The sequence below is a fragment of the Manis javanica genome, chromosome 13 (assembly GCF_040802235.1).
Source record: "Manis javanica isolate MJ-LG chromosome 13, MJ_LKY, whole genome shotgun sequence".
Lineage (NCBI taxonomy): Eukaryota > Metazoa > Chordata > Mammalia > Pholidota > Manidae > Manis > Manis javanica.
Genome location: NC_133168.1, coordinates 81221506 through 81238958, shown reverse-complemented (window position 1 = coordinate 81238958; position 17453 = coordinate 81221506). Strand labels below are relative to the sequence as shown.

At 44.4% G+C, this 17453-nt stretch overlaps 1 protein-coding gene across 2 annotated transcripts in view; it reads left to right on the top strand.

The window, feature by feature from the left end:
* The window catches only part of GALNT2 (polypeptide N-acetylgalactosaminyltransferase 2), a 174395-nt gene that overhangs the window by 79228 nt on the left and 77714 nt on the right, over positions 1-17453 (top strand). For both annotated transcript variants that reach the window (XM_073219930.1, XM_073219931.1), the window contains one exon: positions 6539-6632. In XM_073219930.1, coding sequence (XP_073076031.1) covers positions 6539-6632 — 94 coding nt within the window. The remainder of the gene's footprint in view (positions 1-6538; positions 6633-17453) is intronic.

Sequence of the window (17453 nt, the reverse complement as noted above, 5' to 3'; positions counted from 1 at the left end):
ACTGATTTAAGCCAGTTGGCCGCCATTTATGGAGTGAGTGTGCGGGATGATGCCCTACGCCTGCTGCATGTTGGAAGGTTCAGTGGCGAGAGGTCTGGTAGCAATGTCACCATGGCTGGTGACTTCAGCGCAGGTGGCTGTTACAGCTCCTGGATACCAAAGCCTGCTTTTCTCTGAGGGGCCACAGTGACATAGAGGAAGAGGTGGTATATTTATCATGATACCCTTTTTATTTGTGAGCAAGTGATCATGTATAAAACTATCTACAACTTTGAACCCTCTCTAGAAGTTTGCTCCCCTCCCGTTTCAGCAGCATTGAGTTTTGTGAACCAGGTTGGAATATTGACTGTGAAAAATGGTAAGCCTATCAGCAAAGCTAGTGGTTCTCAACCCTGACTCTGCATCAGAGCTGCCTGGGAGCTTCTAGAAAACATCCAAGACTACACCCCACCCCCGGAGGCTGTGACTCAGTTGTCTGCTCCCGGCAGCACCAGACCTGGGAGAAAACCTTATTCCCTCTGTCACCGCCCCACCCAGGTCTGATTTCCATGCTCTTCCTATCCTTTGATTCAGACCCGGGTAGAGGTTTTGGAAGGTTGCTATTGATGCTCGCCTGAGCTGTTCCCACTCCAGCTCAGTGACTGGCTCTCCCAGGGGGTGAAGCAGCCGGGGGGTCCTCGCTGCTGCCCCTGCACAGAACCCACATTCAGAACTGATGCGAGCATGTTTCCGGCCTCTGCCACGTGTCATCTCCTTCCCGTTCTAACGATGCTTAGGAGAGGCAACCGTACTTTTCCTCTTAAACCAAAGTTACTGCTTTCAGTGGTGCTTCCACATAGAAGCAGAAAGCGATCTCTTTTAGAAACAGCAGTGTTGGCAGAACACAGGCGTCTGGTTTTAAGAGCAGTTTGGCCGTGGTTCGGGGAGAGCCGATGGCCAGCCCATCGAAGGCGGCATTCTGGCACCCCTCCCCCTGGGCTGAAATCATGTGCTCCACTTTGTTGATGGACCACACAGGCTGCTGAGAAAGTAAAGGCTTAGCAGTGACACCGCCTGTTGGCAGGTTTCTTCGCCCTCCAGTAAGACAGGGATTATTCCCCTGCACCCCTCTTGTGGGTCGTGCCCTTGAAGAATGAGAAACAGCAGCTAGTCCTTGCGCGTCCTCTGGATCACTTTGTAGTGTGACCTCAGAGCGAGAAAGCTGGGTTATGGGGGGTCTCAGTCTTCTGCAGGGAACTGTCTGCTCTTAAAAATCTGCTTTCAGGTGAACAGTTTTAGCTGGTTTTCAGTCTTAGCTTGGCAGTGCGTTCTTAGGAAAGGGACTATGGAAACATAAACTGTCGTGTTTATTTTTAACAGATCTGGCAACCAGGCTTTTTCTTTTTCAGAATTTGAATATTGATGTGTGGATTGGATGTAGTGGTGGCAATCGCCAAGTAGTCATTAAATAACGGTAAAAGTTGATAATTGATGAGGAAGGAATGAAGGAGTCGGCCAGATCGCATTTTGGTGACTTTTAATACGCCTCTGAGCATATGATCTAGTCAACTGCAATGATTTAACAGTCACAAGGTATATTAAAAACAACCTATTTAGTTTCCTTTTTCTTCCACAGTGATGTTTTTAACCTTCATTAACAAATATGACGTTAGCCATTTAAATGATATGCAGGCAGCCTTTCATGACTTAGCAATATACGTTTATTCTTTATCATCTGCTTTCCCATGTATCTGGTGTGCGTTTTGCTGGCATTTCACAGTTCAGACATGCCGCCACGGGTGACAGTGGTCTGCGTGTCGGGCTGCAGGCGAGAGGCCAGCACGGGACGGAGTGATGTTTCGTCCTGCACCAGGCAGTGAGGCAGTTCCTGGACTCTGGTTGCCTTGCAGCCCCCGCACGTGAATAGCCCTCTGGGCACAGCAGCGTTCTGGCCTCGTCTCGGCCGCCGTCAGTCTTCTGGCCTCCGTAAATGGAGCAGTCTCAGTATATGCTCACCGAGTCTTTGACACCCCTCTCAGAAGGTGGGTTCCCGTTCCCCTCCCCGTGGACTGCGGGCTGAACCTGGCATCTCCCTCCTAAGGAGCAGAATGTGGTGGTGAGACACTGTGTGATTTCCAGGACCAGGCCACAGAGGGGGTCCTGCTGTCCACGCCCCATCCATGTCTCTGCCTCTTCCCTCACCCCCTCCCTCTCTCAGGTCGCTCACAGTAGGGCGGCCGCTGCCGGGTCGCGAGGACACCCCGCAGACCTGAGGCTGAGTCTGTGGGGAGGAGCTGGCCCTCAGCCCAGTCAAGCCTGTGGATGGCGGTCTGGCTGTGGCCTCGGGGGAGACCCCGGCCAGGACCCCCAGATGCCTGACTCTGTGATGCAGTCATGCTTGTTGTCATGGGCTCAGTTCTGAGGACATTTGCTTGGCAGTGGTTGGTAACATGGAAAACCACTCAGACGTTTGGGGTCTCTTTCCTCATCTGGACATGGAGGGTCTGAGTAACTAGTGCCCTTAACAAGTGTGGCCATCTGTGCATCTTACGTGGCCGCCCTGCCAGCTGCCCTCTCCTGCCCCATGCGCAGCTCCCCCAGGCCGGGGCACCTCCCCTACAGCAACGGGAACTTTGGCAAAAGCCAAGCTTACTTCTTATATATTCTTTTTCTGAAACAGTGACAGATCATATTGGAAATATAATGGGGACTATCCTTTTAATTGTTTAAACCTCTATTTGCACTTAATTGCCAAAACTATTCAATAAACCAGTTGGATTTATTGTTTCTCAAAATAATGTCATTTTATTAAAAAACCACTGCTCTTTCGTCTGCTAGAAATAGGATGACTTTTGGTGCTGTGCTTTAACTGTGGCAGAGGAATAGATGTCGCCGGTCGATGATTTCCACCCAGTCTCACTCCTGGCCTGACTGAATTCCACTGGTGTCTCAGGTAATAGGCCAGGTGAAATGCTTCCGCTGTGTGCATCTGTAAGAATAATACGGGCAGGTTGCAGATCTTGAGCAGGTAGACTGTGAAAGCCAACTCCGTTCAGACGTCTCCTAGTAACAGCTGCCTGCTCTGGTGGGTCAGTGAGTGGGACACAGGAGGAGACTTGGCAATGTCTGGCTCAGATGCCATCTCAGGGCCTCGCCAGGTCCCTCCTGAGGCTGCATGTAGACGCGTCCTGCGCTGAGAGTTGTAGGGGTGGCAGCAGCATCTCCCCCACCCCGTGTGACTTGATCTGATGGCCCGAGAATCCTGGACCCCTGCTTAGATTCCCCCGACGGGATTCAGGTTTCGGTCAGAACCGCAGAGCCCGCCTGCGTGGGTCCAAAGCTGCTTCTGTACGTGGGTCAGTCCTCATGCATCCGGTGTGGACATCCCCCCTTTGAGGGCGGGAGAAACAAAGCACAGATGGGTCTGCATCCTGGGAAATAAAAGCAGGCTTCCCAGGTCACCAGCTCTGAATTCTCGGCAGCTTTGGACCCAGCGGCAAACCACATCGTTCTCCCCTAATGCCGGCAGTGTTTTCCTGTCCCCGGAAGGAGGGCCTGTCACTGCATCGCTGTCTCTGAACAGGGAGAGAGCAAGCAGACGAGTGGGCAGCTCAGCCCGGGTGCCAGCGTGCCCTGGGCGGGGGCCCGTCCCCCACATTTACATTCAGCACGTCTTCACTTTTAGAGCCTCCCTGGTGAACATAAGTCTTGTACGTGGGGGCATCGTCGTCGCAAGCAGCAGCTTCCGTGGCTCAGTGGGCGAAGCCAGTAAAATTGGTCTGAGTAAGCAGGGGGAGGAAGTGTTTCTCCACCGCACTTATTACAGGGCAGCCCAGGCCCTGCTCGATGCCGTGTAGGATTGAGGCGGAGCCCCCCTGCCCCCCAGGACCGAGGTGTGCGGGCCCCGGGCCTGCGTGGGGCAGGGAGGAGGGGTGAGCAGCGCTGACCAGGCGCATCGCCGCCCAGAACACAGGGACCCACGCTACCCGCCATGTTGGGGCCCTCGCGTGTCCGCTGCCCCCGGCCCCATGCTCCCCCAGGGGCTCGGTCTCCCGCCCACTGCAGCTCTGATTCCTGCATGCCGTCCCAGAACTCCAGGCATGTGTCGCCACCTGTTTCCTCCTGGTATCTCGCAATAAGCTCAGCATTTCCAAAACAAACAGCCTTTATTTCCCAGTGCCTCTCCGCACCCCACCAGACGACTTTCTCGTGCTTCTCATCGGTGGATGCACTCCCCTGCGAGATGTCCCCGCCGGCACGCGCCCTCTCTGCCTCTCCCTGGCCTGCCCTCCCCCAGCCATCTCCCAGGGCACCTGGCTCCCCTGCATCACCAGGACCTGCACCTGAGCCAGCACGCTGCCTCCCCCCGCTGCTTGACCTCACTCCCCGTGTCATCTGCACAAACTGCCTGACCTCTCCTATCTCTATGTCCCATTGGAAAACTGGAGTCATAAAATGCCAGGGTTGCGGGGTGAGGGAGTATGTGGGGGCAGTGCCTGGGGCGTAGCAGGCCTTCCCAAAGGGCACTAGCCTTGCTGCACCTGCTTGGGACTTTGCCGTGCTCTGGTTAGACAGCAGGGCCTCAGGCCCCTTCATAGGGGGGTGGCGTGGGTGATCTGGGGGCATTGGGAAGGGAGATTGATAAAACTAGTCTTATCTAGTTTGTGGGGAGAAGGAAGCATTTGTTTTCTGAGAAAGCATTGATGGCTGACCTGCAAGTGCTGATTTAGTGAACACTACAGGTAATGCCTCCATTCTCATGGCCTCAACAGCAGCGTTCACTTTTGATCTTATTCAAGTACAAGGGTAAGTGGTTTGATGCATTAGCCAGCATTTGTAGTTGACAAAACGCTCGTGGAAGAAAATGATCAACTGCACAACGTTACAAGCAAACTATGCAATAAAAAATAATAATGCTTAATTTAAAAGTCTACACGGTATGTCTCTGGTGACTTCATTACTTGCTGAATTTAATATTCACTCATTTCCTTATGTTATAAGGCAGTAGGGTGGAGTCTCTCACTCTCATGTATTTATGGAGTTTCCTGTGAAGTCATTGCCAATGTGGTAAATTGAAAGTTTATTCATAATGAAGTTATCTCAAAAGCCAAATTATAAAAATCTTTCAATTTTTTTTTGCAACAGAAATATTTAAACTGGAATACGAATGCATTTTAATATATTTGCCACAGTGTGGGATGGGATCTTCGAGAGCCGCAGCCCGGGGGCACTTGAAACCCTGAGAAAGGCCTGGTTTAGGTGAGCTGGTCCAGGACCCCAAGAGCTGGGACAGCTGCCCTCCGCAGCCTGCAGTGTCTGCAGGGGGGTCCTGCCCCCAGGGTGCCTCCCCCGTCACTGCCAGGATGGCCTGGTGGGATAGACCTGCTGTACCAACTGAAGACCTGAAGGAGAAGCTGGCTTCAAGAGGGAGGAAGCTCAGGCACGGCTCCGCTGTAGTTGCCGTGCCGAGTGCAAACAAACGCAGATTATTGGCAGGGCAGGTTGTGTCTGGGGAACAAACGTGATCTGACCAAGCCCCTGAGGATTGCCCTTCTAGCAGATCTCACCTTACGTTCTCCAGAGCCAAAACGTCGGCTTCTGCACAAGCCACGTCCTACGCCGGCCTGCAGAGATGCTAGTTGAACAGTCCCGCACAGAACGGGTTGGGTCTCCCCCGGGTGGGGGGCTTGATGCTGCAGATCATCTAAGAGCATCTGCTCAGGGCAATGGCCAGTGGACAGTGCTTAGCTCACAGAAGTCTGTGTGCGAAGATTACTAGCCATGGGATATTTCTGATGTGGGTTATACACAGGACCTTTCTTATTTTATACACAGAAGTCAGATTCCGAGTGGCTGGCAAATACATTTAGCTCTGTGATGATGGAGTTATTCAATTTGATTTAATGCTGACAGATTAAATTGTTTGTGCAGACGAGTTGTGCCAGAACTTATATCTTATTCCGGTTTCACATTCAGCCCTTAATTTGCAGCTCTGTTCCACTGGCAGTCCTGATAGAAGGAGCCCTGGGAAAAGCCTGGGGGGGCTCTTTCCCTCCCTCCACAGTTATCCCCTGGAATTAAACAAATCATTTAACGACCTCTGAGGAGGGCTTGAAGGGGCCCATAGGGAGAATCTGGTTCTAGGATGTCCTTAAACCATCTGAGGTGGCTGGAGAGCTCCCTATTTTAGTGCCTTTAATAGAACCATGGTTGATTGATTTTATTTAATCTACTTTCCCTATCTCCCTTCTGCACCCTTGTGGATCCTCAAATCCCGGGGTGTCCAGAGCATTTTCTTCCCATAGGTCTGCAAATACAAATGCAAAACAAAGAGAAAAATGCAAATCCTTCCTTGGAAAAGGTCATTTCCACACTTTTCTCCCTTTGCGCCTCCACTCCCTGGGAAGTTCTGGGATGCCGAGCCAGGGGATGGGACGTCTGTCCTCATCATTGTGGCCCCAGGGCCCTCTGGCTTCACAGGACTCAGTGTTCGTGGAGCTGATGGATGAAGTAGGCTTGAAGAACTGATTAACTCACGTGGTGTCTTTGTTCCCCTTAGGATGACTGGAATGAAATCGACCCAATTAAAAAGAAAGACCTTCATCACAGCACCGGGGATGAGAAAGCCCAGAGCGTGGAGACCCTCCCTCCAGGTACTGGGGCGCACACAGGGGCTAGTGCAGCCTCGGGCAGGTCCGCTGGTAGTCGGGAAGTGGTCTTGCCCGCTGACTGTGAAGGCGCTGGATGTGACATTCGGAGTGTGTCATCTGTGCGGTAAAGAATGGGTTTCACAGGACTGCCACAGAGCAGTCTTTTGCTGGCTTCCCATAGGGTCATTAGTGGGCGGTGAAGTAAGTGTCCTGGGAGATAACCAAAATTTGTTCAAGGGAAAAAAATGGAATAAAGTAGAAAATACAGAATGGTACATATCTGTTCACAATTTTTTAAGTGGACTTAATTTTTTCAAACAGCTTTAGGTTCTCAGCAAAATTGAACAGGAAGTCCCTAGGTTCCCATGTACCTCCTGCCCCCAACCCTCCCCACTCTAGACATAGCCCTCCCCTCTGCCAGCATCCCCACCAGGTGGCACATCAGGGCTCACTCTTGGCGGAGTAGGGTGCACAGGCCTTGACAAACATGCAGTGACGTGATCCACTCGTACAGGATCAGAGAAGACAGTACCGTCGCTCGGAAACACCTCTGTGCTCTGCCTCTGCACCTCTCCCTCCTCCCAGTCTCTGGCCACCACTGATCTTTTTCCTGTCTCCATGGTTTTGTCTTTTCCAGAATATTATGTGGTTGGGATCATACAGTACACAGACTTTTCAGACTGGCTTCTCTCACTGAGTAATATGCATCCGAGGTTCCACCCATGAATTCTCATGGCTTGGTAGCACTTCTGTTTCTATCACTGAGTAGTAGTCTGTTGTCTGGACGTACCACAGTTTATTTATCCATTTGCCTAGACATCTTGATTGCTTCCACATTTTGGCAACACTTTACGGATACAGCTGCTGTGAACATCTGTGTGCAGGTTTTTGTGTGGACATAAGCTGTTGTTTATTTGGGTAAATGCCAAGGAGCGTGATTGCTGGATCACATGGTAGGAATGTATTCATTTTTCTAAGAAACAAACTGTCTTCCAAAGTGGCTGTGCTGTTTCGCATCCGCACCAACAGTGAACGAGAGTTCCCTTGGCTCCACATCCTCAGCAGCATTTGGTATCGTCAGTGTTTTTGATTTCAGCAACTCTGATGGGTTGGGAGTGGTATCTTCTTTTTTTAATTAGCAAATCCCTAATGACATATGATATGGAGTATCTTTTCATATGTTTATTTGGCACCTGTTTCTCTTCTTTCAGGAGATGTTTGCTCAGGTCTTCTGGCCTTTTTTTTTGGTATCATTAATCTACAATTACATGAAGGACGTTATGTTTACTAGGCTCCCCCCTTCACCAAGTCCCCCCCACATACCCCTTCACAGTCACTGTCCATCAACGTAGTAAGATGCTGTAAAATCACTACTTGTCTTCTCTGTGTTGCACAGCCCTCCCTGTGCCCCCCCATATTATACATGCTAATCGTAATGCCCCCTTTCTTCTTCCCCACCCTTATCCCTCCCTTCCCACCCATCCTCCCCAGTCCCTTTCCCTTTGGTAACTGTTAGTCCATTCTTGGGTTCTGTGCTTCTGCTGCTGTTTTGTTCCTTCAGTTTTCCTTTGTTTTTATACTTCACATATGAGTGAAATCATTTGGTACTTGTCTTTCTCTGGCTTATTTCACTGAGCATAATACCCTCTAGCTCCATCCATGTTGTTGCGAATGGTAGGATCTGTTTTTTTCTTATGGCTGAGTAATATTCCATTGTGTATATGTACCACATCTTCTTTATCCATTCATCTACTGATGGACATTTAGGTTGCTTCCATATCTTGGCTGTTGTAAATAGTGCAGCGATAAACATAGGGGTGCATCTGTCTTTCTCAAACTGGAGTGCTGCATTCTTAGGGTAAATTCCTAGAAGTGGAATTCCTGGGTCAAATGGTATTTCTATTTTGACAATTCTGAGCAACCTCCATACTGCTTTCCACAATGGTTGAACTAATTTACATTCCCACCAGCAGTGTAGGAGGGTTCCCCTTTCTCCACAACCTCGCCAACATTTGTTGTTGTTTGTCTTTTGGATGGTAGCCATCCTTACTGGTGTGAGGTGATATCTCATTGTGGTTTTAATTTGCATTTCTCTGATGACAAGCGATGTGGAGCATCTTTTCATGTGTCTGTTGGCCATCTGAATTTCTTCTTTAGAGAACTGTCTATTCAGCTCCTCTGCCCATTTTTTAATTGGATTATTTGCTCTTTGTTTGTTGAGGTGTGTGAGCTCTTTATATATTTTGGATGTCAACCCTTTATCAGATCTGTCATTTATGAATATATTCTCCCACACTGTAGGATACCTTTTTGTTCTATTTATGGTGTCCTTTGCTGTACAGAAGCTTTTCAGCTTGATATAGTCCCACTTGTTCATTTTTGCTTTTGTTTTCCTTGCCCGGGGAGATATGTTCAAGAAGATCACTCATGTTTATGTCCAAGAGATTTTTGCCTAAGTTTTTTTCTAAGAGTTTTATGGTTTCATGACTTAGCTCAAGTCCTTGATCCATTTCGAATTTACTTTTGTGTTTGGGGTTAGACAGTGATCCAGTTTCATTCTCTTACATGTAGCTGTCCAGTTTTGCCAGCACCATCTGTTGAAGAGACTGTCATTTCCCCAGTGTATGTCCATGGCTCCTTTATCATATATTAATTGGCCATATATGTTTGGGTTAATGTCTGGAGTCTCTATTCTGTTCCACTGGTCTGTGGCTCTGTTCTTGTGCCAGTACCAAATTGTCTTGATTACTGTGGCTTTGTAGTAGAGCTTGAAGTTGGGGAGTGAGATCCCCCACCCCCAATTTATTCTTCCTTCTCAGAATTGCTTTAGCTATTCGGGGTCTTTGGTGTTTCCATATGAATTTTTGAACTATTTGTTCCAGTTAATTGAAGAATGCTGTTGGTAACTTGATAGGGATTGCATCGAATCTGTATATTGTTTTGAGCAGGATGGCCATTTTGATGATATTAATTCTTCCTAGCTAGGTGCATGGGATGAGTTTTTATTTGTTAGTGACCTCTTTAATTCTCTTAAGAGTGTCTTATTCTTCCTAGCCAGGTGCATGGGATGAGTTTCCATTTGTTAGTGACCTCTTTAATTTCTCTTAAGAGTGTCTTAAAGTTTTCAGGGTATAGGTCTTTCACTTCCTTGGTTAGGTTTATTCATAGGTGTTTTATTCTTTTTGATGCAATTGTGAATGGAATTCTCTTCCTGATTTCTCTTTCTATTAGTTCATTGTTAGTGTCTCGGAAAGCCACAGATTTCTGTGTGTTTATTTTGTATCCTGCAAGTTTGCTGAATTCCGATTTTATTTCTAGTAGTTTTGGAGTGAAGTCTTTAGGGTTTTTTATGTACAATATCATGTCATCTGCAAATATTGACAGTTTAACTTCTTCTTTACCAGTCTGGATTCCTTGTATTTCTTTGTTTTGTCTAATTGCCATGGCTAGGACCTCTAGTACTATGTTGAATAACAGTGGAGATAGTGGGCATCCCTGTCTTGTTCCCTCTCGCAGAGGAAAAGCTTTCAGCTTCTCACTGTTCAGTGTGATGTTAGCTGTGGGTTTATCATATATGGCCTTTATTATGTTGAGGTACTTGCCCTCTATACCCATTTTGCTGAGAGTTTTTATCATGAATGGATGTTGAATTTTGTCAAATGCTTTTTCAGCATCTACAGAGATGATTATGTGGTTTTTGTCTTTCTTTTTGTTGATATGGTGCATGATGTTGATGGATTTTCAAATGTTGTACCATCCTTGCATCCCTGGGATGAATCCCACTTGGTTGTGGTGTATGATCCTCTTGATGTATTTTTGAATTCGCTTTGCCAAATTTTGTTGAGTATCTTTGCATCTACGTTCATCAGGGATATTGGTCTGTAGTTTTCTTTTTTGGTGGGGTCTTTGCCTGGTTTTGGTATTAGGGTGATGTTGGCTTCATAGAATGAGTTTGGGAGTATTCCCTCCTCTTGTATTGTTTGGAAAACTTTAAGGAGAATGGGTGTAATGTCTTCTCTGTATGTCTGATAAAATCCCAAGGTAAATCCATCTCGCCCGGGGGTTTTGTTCTTGGATAGTTTTTTTATTACTACTTCAATTTCATTGCTGGTAATTAGTCTGTTTAGATTTTCTGTTTCTTTCTGAGTCAGTCTTGAAAGGTTGTATTTTTCTAGGAAGTTGTCCATTTCTCCTACGTTTTCCAGCTTGTTAGCATATAGGTTTTCATAGTACTCTCTAATAATTCTTTGTATTTCTGTGGGGTCCGTTGTGATGTTTCCTTTCTCGTTTCTGATTCTGTTGATGTGTGTTGACTCTCTTTTTCTCTTAATAAGTCTGGCTAAAGGCTTATCTATTTTGTTTATTTTCTCAAAGAACCAGCTCTTGGTTTCATTGATTTTTTTCTATTGTTTTATTCTTCTCAATTTTATTTATTTCTTCTCTGATCTTTATTATGTCCCTCCTTCTGCTGACCTTAGGCCTCATTTGTTCTTCTTTTTCCAGACTATTCATTTGGGATTGTTCTTCCTTCTTTAAATATGCCTGAATTGCTATATACTTTCCTCTTAAGACTGCTTTTGCTGCATCCCACAGAAGTTGGGGCTTTGTGTTGTTGTTGTCATTTATTTCCATATATTGCTGGACCTCCATTTTAATTTGGTCATTGATCCATTGATTATTTAGGAGCATGTTGTTAAGCCTCCATGTGTTTGTGAGCCCTTTTGCTTTCTTTGTACAATTTTTTTCTAGTTTTATGCTTTTGTGGTCTGAAAAGTTAATTGATAGGATTTCAGTCTTTTTGAATTTACTGAGGCTCTTTTTGTAGTCTAGTAAGTCGTCTATTCTGGAGAATGTTCCATGTGCACTTGAGAAGAATGTGCATCCTGTTGCTTTTGGATGTAGAGTTCTATAGATATCTATTAGGTCCATCTGTTCTAGTGTGTTGTTCAGTACCTCTGTGTCCTTACTTATTTTCTGTCTGGTGGATCTGTCCTTTGGAGTGAGTGGAGTGTTGAAGTCTCCCAAAATGAATGCATTGCATTCTATTTCCTCCTTTAATTCTGTTAGTATTTGTTTCACATATATTGGTGCTCCTGTATTGGGTGCATATATGTTTATAATGGTTATATCCTCTTGTTGGACTGAGCCCTTTATCATTGTAGTGTCCTTCTTTATCTCTCGTTACTTTCTTTGTTTTGAAGTCTATTTTGTCTGATACTAGTATTGCCACACCTGCTTTTTTTCTCCCTGTTGTGTGCATGAAATATCTTTTTCCATCCCTTGATTTTTAATCTGTGCATGTCTTTGGGTTTGAGGTGAGTCTCCTCTCCCTTCTTATCCTCCTCCTCCATTCTTCATATGTTGGGTGTTTTGTTCTGTGCTCTTTTTAGGAGTGCTCCCATCTAGAGCAGTCCCTGTAAGATGCCCTGTAAAGGTGGTTTGTGGGAGGCAAATTCCCTCAACTTTTGCTTGTCTGGGGATTGTTTAATCCATCCTTCATATTTAAATTATAATCGTGCTGGATACAGTATCCTTGGTTCAAGGCCCTTCTGTTTCATTGCATTAAATATATCATGCCATTCTCTTCTGGCCTGTAGGGTTTCTGTTGAGAAGTCTGATGATAGCCTGATGGGTTTTCCTTTGTAGGTGACCTTTTTTTTCTCTCTGGCTGGCTGCCTTTAATACTCTGTCCTTGTCTTTGACCTTTGCCATTTTAATTATTACGTGTCTTGGTGTTGCCCTCCTTGGGTCCCTTGTCATGGGAGTTCTGTGTGCTTCTGTGGTCTGAGAGGCCATTTCCTCCCCTAGTTTGGGGAAGTTTTCAGGAATTATTTCTTCAAAGACACTTTCTATCCCTTTTTCTCTCTCTTCTTCTTCTGGTACTCCTATGATGCGAATATTGTTCCGTTTCAATTGGTCACACATTTCTCTTAACATTCTTTCATTCCTGGAGATCCTTATATCTCTCTCTGGATCAGCTTCTCTGTGTTCCTGTTCTCTGATTTCTAGTCCATTAATGGTCTCTTGCATCTCATCCATTCTGCTTTGAAGTCCTTCCAGAGATTGTTTTATTTCTGTATTCTCCGTCCTTAGTTCTTGCATATTTCTCTGCAAGTCCATCAGCATGGTTATGACTTTTGTTTTGAATTCTTTTTCAGGAAGATTGGTTAAATCTATCTCTCTAGGTTCCTTCTCAGGGGAAGATGTCGAAGATGTCGAAGATGTCTGGGTTAGTCTTGACTGGATCCAATTTTTTTGCCTTTTCATGTTGATAGGTGCAGTGGTGAGCTATTGACTCGTCTGTCAGCTGGGAGAGCGAAGACTCTTTCCACTTGCTCCTGGCCTGTCTTTACTGGGACAACTGTGACCCCTAGTGGCTTGTGTTGGGCAATTGCATGTAGACTGGGTCTCTGTATCTTGCCCAGCCGGTATGGAGGAAGCTCCCTTGCTGTGGGCATGGCCAGTCTCAGGCTGCTGCTCTGTTATGGCGGGATGCTGGAGTGGGAACAGACAGGGCGGGGGGGTGGCTGTTTATCACCATGAGGGGTCTCAGAGCTGCTGCCCAGGGGGTTAGTGCGCCTGGAGTTCCCCAGGATTCCCAGCTGCTGGGCTAAGTGTCCCCGGATGCTTCTGTCCAGCTGTGGGGTCCCTGTCCCTTTAAGACTTTCAAAAAGCCCTCGCTTTTCTTTGTCCCAGGGGTGCCGGCTGCAGGACCCACTCACAGGTCCTACTGTCCTGTTTCCCTAGTATCCAGCACCCCACACACGCACTGTGTGTCTGCGCTCTGGTGTGGATGGCTGGGGCTGGGTGTTTAGCAGTCCTGGGCTCCCTCTCCCTCCCCACTCTGACTCCTCTCCTCCCACTGGGAGCTGGGGTGAGGGGCCTCAGGTCCCACTGGGCCAGGGCTTGTATCTTACCCCCTTCACGAGGTGCTGGTTTCTCGCAGGTGTGGATGTGGTCTGGCTGTTGTCCTGTGTCTTCTGGTCTCTCTTTTAGGAATAGTTGTATTTGTTGTATTTTAAAAAATATATATGTTTTTGGGAGCAGATTCCCACTGTCCTACTCATGCCGCCATCTTGGCTCCACCTCTTTTCTGCCCATTTTTTAATTGGGTTGCTTGTTTTTCTAGAATTGTTGAATTTTAAGAGTTCTTTGTATATTTTGGATTACAGCCCTTTACCAGATACATTATTTGCAAATATTTTCTCTCAGTCTGTGACTTACATTCTCATTCTCTTGACAGTATCTTTTCTAGAGCAGAGAATTCTAGTTTTAATGAAGTTTAGCTTTGCCAGTTCTTTCATGGATCGTGCCTTTGATGTTGTATCTAGAAACTCATCACTGTTCCCAGAGACTCCTGGATTTTTCTCTATGTTATCTTGTAGGAGTTTTATAGTTGGGTCTGTGATCTGTTTTGAGTTAATTTTCAAGAATAGCGTAAGGTCTGTGTCTAGATTAGTAATTTTTGCATATGGATGTCCAGTTGTTCCAGTGCTACTTGTTGAAAAGACTCCTTGCCTCATTTTATGGCCTTTGTCCCTTTGTCAAAGATCAGTCAACTCTGTCTGTACTGGTCTATTTCTGGGCTCTCTGTGCTGCTCCACTGATTTATTTGTGTGCTCCTTCCGCAGTCCCACACTGCCCTGAGTACCTTAGTTTTATATTAAGTCTTGAAGTCAGGTAGTGTCAGTCTTTTAACATTCTTCCCCTTACATACGATGTTGTTTCTTCTGGGTCCTTGGCCTGTCCATACCATCTTTAGAATCAGTTTGCTGATACCCACAAAATAACTTCATGGGGTTTTGATTTGGATTGTTTTGAATGTATGGATCAAGTTGGTAAGAATGGATATCTTGACAATATTGAGTCTTGCTGCCCAGTAACATGAAATAATCTCCATTTATTTCATTCCTTAAAAATTTTTTTTTCATCAGAGCTTTGTAGTTTTGCTCATATAAATCTGGTGCCTGTTTTGTTAGATTTATACCAAAGTATTTAATTTTGGTGGGTTCTAATGTAAATGGTATTATATTTTTAACTTCAGATTCCACTTGTTCCTTGTTTATATGTAGGAAGGCAGTTGGCTTTTTTACACAAACCTTATATCCTGTAACCTTGATATAAATTACTTAGTAGTTCCTGAGATTTTTGTTAATTCTTTTAGATTTTCCACATAGACATTCATGTCATCTGCAAATTTCTTCCTTCCCAGTGTATATTATACCTTTTGTTCCCTTTGTATTGTCTTATTGCCTTAGCTAGGACTTCGAGTATGCTGCTGAAAAAGAGTGGTGAGAAGGGCCATCCTTCCCTTGGACCTGATCTTAATAGGAAAGCTTCTAGTTTCTCACCATTGAATATGATGTTAACTGTAGGTTTTTTGTAGATGTTCTGTATGAAGATGTTTCCCCTCTATTCCTAGTTTGCTGTCAGTTTTTATCAGGAATGGGTGTTGGGTTTTGTCAAATGCTTCTTCTGCATCTATTAATATGATCACCTGATTTTTCTTCTTTAGCATCTTAATATGATGGATTACATCAACTGATTTTCATATGTGAACCAGCCTTGCATACGTGGAATAAGTCCTACCTGGTCATGGTGTATAATTGTTTGCACGCATTGTTGGATTCAATCTAATAATTTGTTGAAGATTTTTGCATCTATATTCATCAGAAGTATTGCTTTGTAGTTTTCTTTTATTGTAATGTCTTTGTTTTTGTTACTAGGGTAATGCTTACTTCTAGAATGAGTTAGGAAGTATTCCCTCTGCTTCGATCTTCTGGAAGAGATTGTAGAGCTTTAGTATAATTTTTTATAAGTGTTTGGTAGATTCACTAATGACCCTGTCTGGGATCGGTGCTTTCTGGTTTGAAAAGTTAATAATTACTGATGCAATTTCTTTAATAAATGCAGACCTGTTGAAATTGTCTATTCTTGTCTGAGTTTTAGAGGATTGTGTCTTTCAAAAAATTGGTCCATTCATCTAGGTTATCAAATTTTCAGTCATAGAAGTGGTCATAGTGTTCCTTTATTCTGCTCTAAATGTCCGTGGGATCTATAGTGATGTCCCCTCTTTCATCTCCAATACTCAGAATTGTGTCATCTCTCTTTTTTCTTAGACTAGCTAGAGGCTTATTGATTTTATTGATCCTCCCAAAGAACCAGCTTTTTTATCCTATTGATTTTCTTTTTTCTGTGTCATAGATTTCTACTCTAATTTTTATTATTTCTTCTGCTTACTTTGGATTTAATCTGCTCTTTTTCTCTAGTTGCCTATGGTGGAAGCCTAGATGATTGATTTTACATCTTCTTCTTTTCTCATACTGCATTCAGCGCTGTACGTTTCCCTCCAAGCCCTGCTTTCACCACACTACACAAATTTTGTTAAGTCGTACTTTCATTTTATTGGATTCAAAATATTTTTTAATTTCTCAGGAGATTCGCTCTTTCACCCATGTGTTTTTAGCAGTCTCCTGTTCAATCTCCCAAGTTTGGGATGTTCTAGCTATCGTTCTGATGTTTAGTTCCATTGTGATATGAGAGCAGACATTGTATGCTTTTTTGCTCTTTTAAATTTGTTAAGGTGTGTTTTATGGTCCAGAATGTTGTCTCTTTTGCTGAATGGTCCATGTGAGCTTGAAAATGTATATTCTGCTGTTTTTGGATTAAGTCATCTGAAGATATCAATTCTGTCCAGTTGATTGATGGTGGTGTTGAGTTCAACTATGTCTTCACTGATTTTCTGCCTGCTGAATCTGTCCATTTCTGAAGGAGTGTTCAAGTTCCAACTCTAATAGTGGCTTCATCTCTTTCTCCTTGCAAGTGTATCAGGTTTTCCTCTTATATTTTGTTGCTCTCTTCTTAGGCTTATACGCCCCAAGGATCATTTATGTCATCTTGGAGAATTGATGTGTTATGTATTGCCCTTCCTTATCCTTGATAACTTTCTTTGGTCTGAGGTCTGTTCTGTCTGAAATTACTGTAACTACTCCTTCTGTTTTTAATTAGTATTAGAATGTTATCGCTTTCTTTTAATCTATATGTGTTTTTATGTTTAAAGTGGATTTCTTGTGGAAAACATATAGTTAGTTGAACCTTATTTTTTGATCCACCCTGACAATCTCTGTCTTTAATTGGTGTATTTAGACCACTGATGTTTAAAGTGATTATTAGTACAGTTGTGTTATGGCTACCATATTTGTTACTCTTTCCTATTTCTTGCCCTTTTTCTATGTTCTTATTTTTGTCTTCCATTCTTTTTTTGCCTTTGTAGTTTCTTTTTTTTGCTATTACTAATGTACAATTATATGAGCAATATTATGGTCACTAGACTCCCCCTATTATCAAGTCCCCACCACATACCCCATTAGCATTTTCTATGATTCAATTTTTCTCCCCTTTCTTTTACTCTTTTTAGTGATTGCCCTAGACTTTGTAATATACATTCGCATCTAAACCAAGTCTAATTTCAAATAGCCTTATCCTATTTTACAGTTAGTGCAAGTATCTTAAAACAAAATATTATGAATTCCTCCCTCCCACCCCTGTATCATTGCTGTCATTCATTTCTCATCTGCATAAACATACATAAACATATATAAGCATACATAATTGAATACACTGTTGCTGTTATTTTGTACAAACTGTTGTCTGTTAGAACAACTAAGAATAAGAATAGAAGTCATTATTTTGCCTTCACATATTCCTTTTCTGATCCTCTTACTTTCTCTATGGAGATCTGAGTTTCTGGCCTATATTATTTGCTTTCTCTCTAAAGAGCTTCTCAACATTTCTTGCAAGGCAGGTCTGTTGCAAACAGATTCA